Below are 6,933 nucleotides of genomic sequence, written 5' to 3'. Positions count from 1 at the left end.
GGAGTTTATATACAGGATTTGATTGCATCTGCTTCTGGAAATCACCTGAAGGCACAAGCAACTGTAAGATACAGTGGGGGGTCCAGAAAAGAACCAGATATAGCTTTTTGACATAAAAGAAACCATTTCAGGCCTAAGCCATTTGGTGACCTACGCCTGGCCACAGTAATAATGATCTAAAGGGAGCAGAAGAACAAATTGTTATCCTGCAAGAGAAGTAACGATAACAAAAGTAATACATCAGTTGCAGAGACTTCCCAGTTCTAATAGTCTGAAGCTCTTTCTTGAGCTTTTCCAGAATTCAGCCCCTCCCCGTTCAGGGCACTCAACTACCAGAGCCACTGGAACCCAAGGGATGACGGCGCTGACTTAAACCGGCTTCACCATGGATGTGATAGTTGGACCCTGACGCTGGGCAAGATTAAAGGCTGGAAGAGAAGGGGATGACTCTTTGTGACTCCATGGACTGCAGCATGCCAGGCTTCCCTGTCCATCACCAAACGCTGTCCATCACCCTGTCTCAACTCCATGAGCTTGAGCTTGCTCAAACTCACATCCATTAAGTCGGTGATGCCATCCAACCATCTCATCCTCTGTCATCCCCTTAAATATTCAGGACTGATTTCCTTTAAGACTCACTATAAAGTTATAGTATTTAAAACTATGTGATACTTGTGGAAGCAGAGAAAGAATATAAAAACAAAAAAGCATAAAATGGAAATATTTATTGATTATACCACATTAAAATAAAAACCTTATATTTCAAAAAAAAAGAATATATGTAAATGAATCACTTTGCTGTATAGTAGAAATTAAGACAATATTGTAAATCAAGTATATTTCAATAAAATAAATTTTAACAACAACAAAAAAAAAACCGGCTTCACCTAAAGCCTGGCCTCTCAGCCCAGCCCCAGTTCTAGGAGGGGCCCTCATGCTCAAACCCCTTCATGAAGATGTGTACCCTTAGCTTAAAACCTCCCCAATTTTGCTGTTCAGAGAGACACTGCTTTGGACACGATCTCTGGTGTTTTTCCTTACTGGCAAAATGTTTCCTTCTGATCTTTGACTTGGCTGTGTCTTTTGGCTGGGCTCCCACCAAGAGGTGAGTCCAGTTTTAGGGTAACACCATCAAGGTTGAGACAAATTAAGTTCCTTGCTGCTTTCTATATCTTGTTCACCTTTACACTGAGGGTATCCCAGTTTTACCTGGAGTCACCTTCTAGATTCATCTCCTGTTTCCCACACCCTCCACTGATATTGTTCCCAGGTGGTGCGAGTGGTAAAGAACCCGTCTGCCAATGCAGGAGTCGCCGGAGATGCAAGAGACTCGGGTCTGACCCCTGGGTCGGGAAGATCCCCTGGAGTAGGAAATGGCAACCCACTCCAGTATTCTCGCCTGGAAAACTCCATGGATGCAGTCTGGTGGTCTACAGTCCACAGGGTCACAAAGAGTTGACATGACTGAGCACAACACAACAGTTTCTCCATTGTAACTGAAATGGGTACTAAAAGCTTGCTGAGCTCGGCAAAAGCTAGCTCCAGTTGTCGCTTACTTCCTAGTTTTCCCTGCATTTTGAAGATCTATGAATTTCTTACTTTTGTGCTTATTCAGCAATGTTTATAATTATTTTTTTTAAACAAATACATTTTACCCAGCATCTTGTTTTTGCTGAAAGTGCTTTCCAGAGTGTCCAATCCACAATGCCAAAAAACAGAAGCCTGAATTAGTTCCAGCTATACACACTGCATTCTCCTGACCCTGGAGTCTGACAAGAGTGGGCTGTAGAAAGGCCCAGAGTGCCAAGTTTGCAAAAGGACAATGCTAACTTTGCCTTAAAGATGGAGCAAAGGACTGAAATGAAGACTTGAGCAGTGAGGTGACTAAGAAACTAAGATTCCACGAGTCACATGGTGCAGCAAAAAAAACCAACTTTGCTCCTACAGTGTTTTCTATTTTCTTTACATAGGTTGTCCTTGGGAGTGATTTAAATTTCCAGGCACATCTCCCTGCTTTAGGTCAATGGGGCCACTTGCTCCCCAGCTGGGATACTCTGTAGCCAGAAGTGACACTTTGTTAAAACTTGTTAGGGAATTCTCTACTGCTCTGGAGGGCACCATATCAAGGGAGAAGTTCATCTCCCATCTGCACAGATGGCAAGATTTTGCAAAAGAAGTCTCTCCTACCTACATCCAACTGATCAGCCTGTCCCTAGTATCTCAAATTCTATAGTCAACTCATACCTTTGAGATAAACAGTTTTCTCAATGAACTCTTCTTTTTGTGGCTGTCACCACACCCACCATGAAACTTAGCATTACTGCCAGTGGAGCTGAGGCCAGTCATCCTGGATTCTATTAGAGTCTGAAATCTTAAGCAAGTCTTCAGATCAGTGTTTCAAGTTGCAATTAACTCACCAAAGGCATTTGAATAACCTAGGTTATTTAAGATTTCAGGATTCCAGAGTCCCACCTATTGAAGCACAAGCTTCCCGGGTGATTCCTGGATACTTGCTCCAATCTGAGAGACTATGTGGGGGTGGCCTACCACTATCTATGAAAATACCAAGAGGAGTCTTTACTACCCAGTGCTTCAGAAAGACAGTGAAAAATAATGGTCTAGAGTGACTGGTTCTTAGCTCCTCCTGGCTGAGCTATTTCTAATTTGTAACAAAGCGCATTCAGTTCAGTTCAGTTGCTCAGTCGTGTCTAACTCTTTGCTACCCCATGAATCACAGCATGTCAGGCCTCCCTGTCCATCACCAACTCCCAGAGTTCACTCAAACTCAAGTCCGTTGAGTTCGTGATGCCATCCAGCCATCTCATCCTCTGTCGTCCCCTTCTCCTCCTGCCCCCAATCCCTCCCAGCATCAGAGTCATTTCCAGTGAGTCAACTCTTCGCATGAGGTGGCCAAAGTATTAGAGCTTCAGCTTTAGCATCAGACCTCCCAATGAACACTCAGGACTGATCCCCTTTAGAATGGACTGGTTGGATCTCCTTGCAATCCAAGGGACCCTCAAGAGTCTTCTCCAACACCACAGTTCAAAAGCATCAATTCTTCGGCAATCAGCTTTCTTCACAGTCCAACTCTCACATCCATACATGACCACGGGGAAAACCAGAGCCTTGACTAGACGGACCTTTGTTGGCAAAGTAATGTCTCTGCTTTTTAATATGCTATCTAGGTTGGTCATTAGTTCAAGAAGAAACCAGCAGCCAAGTGAGGTCTCAGCTCGGAGCTCAGTCAGAAAGTATGTCACAGCGAGACTCACTGCAGCTACTTCACAAACATGCTCACAAAAAAAGCATCACTGTGGCAGAAGAGTGGCTGGGCATAACCTATTACCACCTCCAGTGGGAGTGGGGAATAAAAACTCAGGCTGTAAAGATCAGGGAATAAGTTGGCAAATCTTGACAAAATACACAGGATTCCTAAAGCTGGTGTTGAGAGACACCAAGAGGCTTCAAAAGCGTTACTAAATCAGTACCAAGAAACAAGATACAGGGACTCCACAGATTATTCTTTTTAACACCTTGTTTTAGTTAAGGGCGGAGGAATGTTTTTTTTAAAAAAAAGCACAGATTCTCATGGATTGCTATCGATATGAGAAAGGGTCTATCCATCTCAACTTCTCATCTAAACCTGATGTACACAACAATGCCTGATACGTGGAAGGTGCTGAGGAAATATTTATTGAATGAGATAAAACAAATGGACCAATCCAGGGAGAGGAGAGGAATGCTTGTGTGCGGCTCAATGCCAGTGGATAATAAATATAACAGAAATGAAGGCTATTCACCAATAGCCAGCTTTTTCTACACTTAAAAAAAGACACTCAAGCAGGGCTTCCAAACCTCTCTATAAAGCAAACTCTAACAGCCTTCCGGCTCTGTGCTTCACCTTTCTAAAACTACAACTGCTGGACACAAATCAAGCTTTAAGAGGTATCAGTCAGCTACAATGCTAAGATGTCCTGGTTTTACTAGTCCAAGAAAGTTTTCATACCTGAGACCTAGTTCAACAAAATGGAGACGTGAGCATCACCAGAAATAGCTATACATTTTTAATCTCAAGACTGGGCAAATAAGAAGCATTTTACATCAGTTCTCATCTTAACAAGGTAACAAGGCCCCTTTCCAGAGGTCTTAATCCTTGGCCTCTACAGCACAGACAACCCCTGGAAATCTATTTGCTACCCACCCACGTTACTTGGTAGGACACGGAGGAAGCGTTGGGCCTGCCCCTTACCATCTTACTAAAGGATGGCAGACAGCCTAAGAAGGAACCTCATGGCCCAGTGAGCCATTTTCATACTTATTAGGATGACAGCTTTTAATCTTCTACTCATAACTATGTTCAAGAGGGCCATGTATTGCAGAGCTTTATTCAACGTTAGTTTTGACAGATGTCGCAAAAGAATCCCAGTGACTAAGAAATTTATTAATTCTTTATACTTCACTTTCCTATCTGTAAGTTAAGCAATAAGCTTCCCATGCTCTACATTTAATTTTTAAGAATCTTCAGAGGAAAAGTATTTCATATATAATTAAAAGAATGTTTCTTCTTAAGAGCTGGGATTGGGCTCAAAATTAATCCATCCTGGTACAATCCCCTTCTGGGTGCTCTGGAGAGAAAAAGGACACTGATATATAATGAAGCGATCAGGATGAACAGGAGAGAAGAGACACAGCTCAGAGTGAAGGAATGACACAGGACCCCCCCACACACACTTTAAAAACTTTATTTATATAAAAAACTCATTTGTTTTTAAAAGCATTAACAAGAGAGAAAGAAAAACAGAAAAGGTATGGAGCAGAAGACACGCCCCTTAGTAGTGTTCGGTGGGAAGGTGGGATTTTTGGTTCTCTGAAATTGAATGTTTAGTGTCTTTATAAATGGAAAGGAAAAAACAATTAAAGGTCCCCAGAAGCCTATGGCTGTTCTATCACCCACACCCACCGACAAAAAGAGCACCAGGAAGACAGCAGAGGACGACCAGAGAGACCAAGAGCAGAGCCAGGGCCGGACGGGGCGGCCGCCCCTGCACTTAGTCAGACATGAAGAGGCTCCTTTTTGCCAGAAAAGGAGTGGGAAGCAATGTGAGGAGGCAACGGGGTAAATGCATAGGGAAAGGGGAAGGGGGTGGTGGGCTGTGCACTTTTCTCCTACCCCAAAGCCTCAATATATTAGGAAAGGGGGAGGGAGGAGAAGAAAGATTTCCAGTTGCATTTGAACAGCGCTTTTAGATTGAGGGGAGGAGGAGTAAAAAGTAAACAAGGGACCGGGTTTAAAAACAAAAATAATCAACCGCAGAGCAGCTGATTCCTCTAGCCCAACCTGCACACTAACAGAAGGAGGGAAGGGGCGGGGCGGGAGGCAGGGATGGACACGCCTTCCCTGTAACCCCTTCAGAGATGACGGTGATCCTGGGCAAGCAACCTCATCTGGAGACTCACCAGAACAGGACTTTTGCAAAACCCCAACATATACAGTTGAGTAAAAACCTTCTATGGCTAAAGTCAGAGGCTGTTTCAATTCCCAGTGGAGACAGGGAGGGTCTCTAGGTCCCCTCTCCTCTTCTTTCTGCTATTTGGGGCCAACAGTAGGTCAGAAAGCAACGAAGTATAATTTGCAAAATCATGAGAAATGAGACTGCAGAGGCAAAGAAAGGCACATGGAAGGGAAGGAGGAGATGCACCCCAGGCCAAAGGCACAAAGAAGAGGCAGAGCCAGGGGCAAACCCCACCTTTTCAGGGTAGAGGGGCAGGAGTATGTACATCAAGTCCTTTAGTCAGCCAGCCAGTCCGGGGGAGGCAGGGGCAGGACGGGCTGCAGGGGTGAGGACAGGAGAATGCAGGGCAGGGGGAGCCAGCAGGGAAGCTTCCTGCCAGTTTCAGACTAAATGAATCATGTACATTCCTACTAGCTCCTCCCAGAGGCTCTTCTCCCCAGAAGACATCGTTTTGCTCCTTCGCACCCAAAAAAGTCTTCCTTGACACGTTCTCCTCTTTCTACAGCCTCTTGCAAACGGCAGAGTCAGCAGACATTACCACGGACTGGGGGAGGAGGGTTCGGGACAGGCTCAGCGGGGGCAGCCACAGCAGCCGGGGTTGGCAGGAGGCTTGGGGAAGAGATGGGGGGTGCAGGTCCTTGGGTGGCCCCGCCCCGGAGAGGAGGAGGGCAAGGTCTCTTACTCTCCGCTCTAGGAAACCTTCACTTACTCAAGGGCCCTTGCCAAGTGGGATGTGCCAATGTTGCCGGCCTTCTTTGCTTCAAAAATCGTCATAAGGAATAAAAGAAGAACTCACACTTTCCATTCTCAAAAAAAAAAAAAAAGTCCCTTCCCCACCAGGAAAAGAAAAATCTTGATTAAGAATCATCAGTTTACCAGATTGCTGGACATGGCATGTATAGCATGTAACTTCCGGTTCTTTCCAAGGCTTCCAGTGAAGGTTCCCACTCTCCCTCCCTCCACCAAGGCCAAGAGTTCCAGGGAGAGCTGGCAAAAAGAGCTAACCTGCAGCAGTTTCTCAAGATATGTCTATAACTGAGTCAGGCTTCTTGGGAGTGACTGGAGGGGTCTGCAGGGGGGAGGAGGGACAATTAAGCTTCACTGGAAGCAGTTAGGGAGTTGATGGAAAGAAGGCAACCACTTAGGGCCATCAAGGCAGGAGGCAGCCTGGCAGTTGGCACAACAGTCCAGCGAAGAAAGGGAAAATCATCAGTCCATTTCACCACCAAAAAATAAAAGTACATATATTATAAGCCCGGATGCAGCGGAGAGAGTGGTGCTAAATCTTCTGCTGTAGGATAAAAAAAAAGAGAAAGACATGTTAGTGCGGCTGGGAATAAGGAGAACCAAAAGACAGCAGAACAAATCTGAAGGGAAGGAAGTGGCAGGAATGGAAAATCAGATCACCAGCGGCCTCTTA

At 45.0% G+C, this 6,933-nt stretch overlaps 1 protein-coding gene across 7 annotated transcripts in view; it reads right to left on the bottom strand.

Annotated features, from left to right (window-relative positions):
- Nucleotides 1-4,051: 4,051 nt before the first annotated feature.
- Nucleotides 4,052-6,933, bottom strand: part of CTNND1 (catenin delta 1) — a 45,056-nt gene continuing 42,174 nt past the window's right edge. For 6 of the 7 annotated variants that reach the window (XM_088843348.1, XM_055424167.2, XM_055424169.2 and 3 more), the window contains one exon: nt 4,052-6,804. In XM_088843348.1, the coding sequence (XP_088699474.1) occupies nt 6,793-6,804 (12 nt within the window). In that variant the 3' untranslated portion in view covers nt 4,052-6,792. The remainder of the gene's footprint in view (nt 6,805-6,933) is intronic. The other variant, XM_055424170.2, reaches the window with a different exon arrangement.

Source organism: Moschus berezovskii, chromosome 14 (assembly GCF_049115385.1).
Source record: "Moschus berezovskii isolate FMDL1 chromosome 14, NW_MosBer_1.0, whole genome shotgun sequence".
NCBI classification, from domain to species: domain Eukaryota; kingdom Metazoa; phylum Chordata; class Mammalia; order Artiodactyla; family Moschidae; genus Moschus; species Moschus berezovskii.
This window is presented reverse-complemented; position numbering and strand designations above follow the sequence as displayed.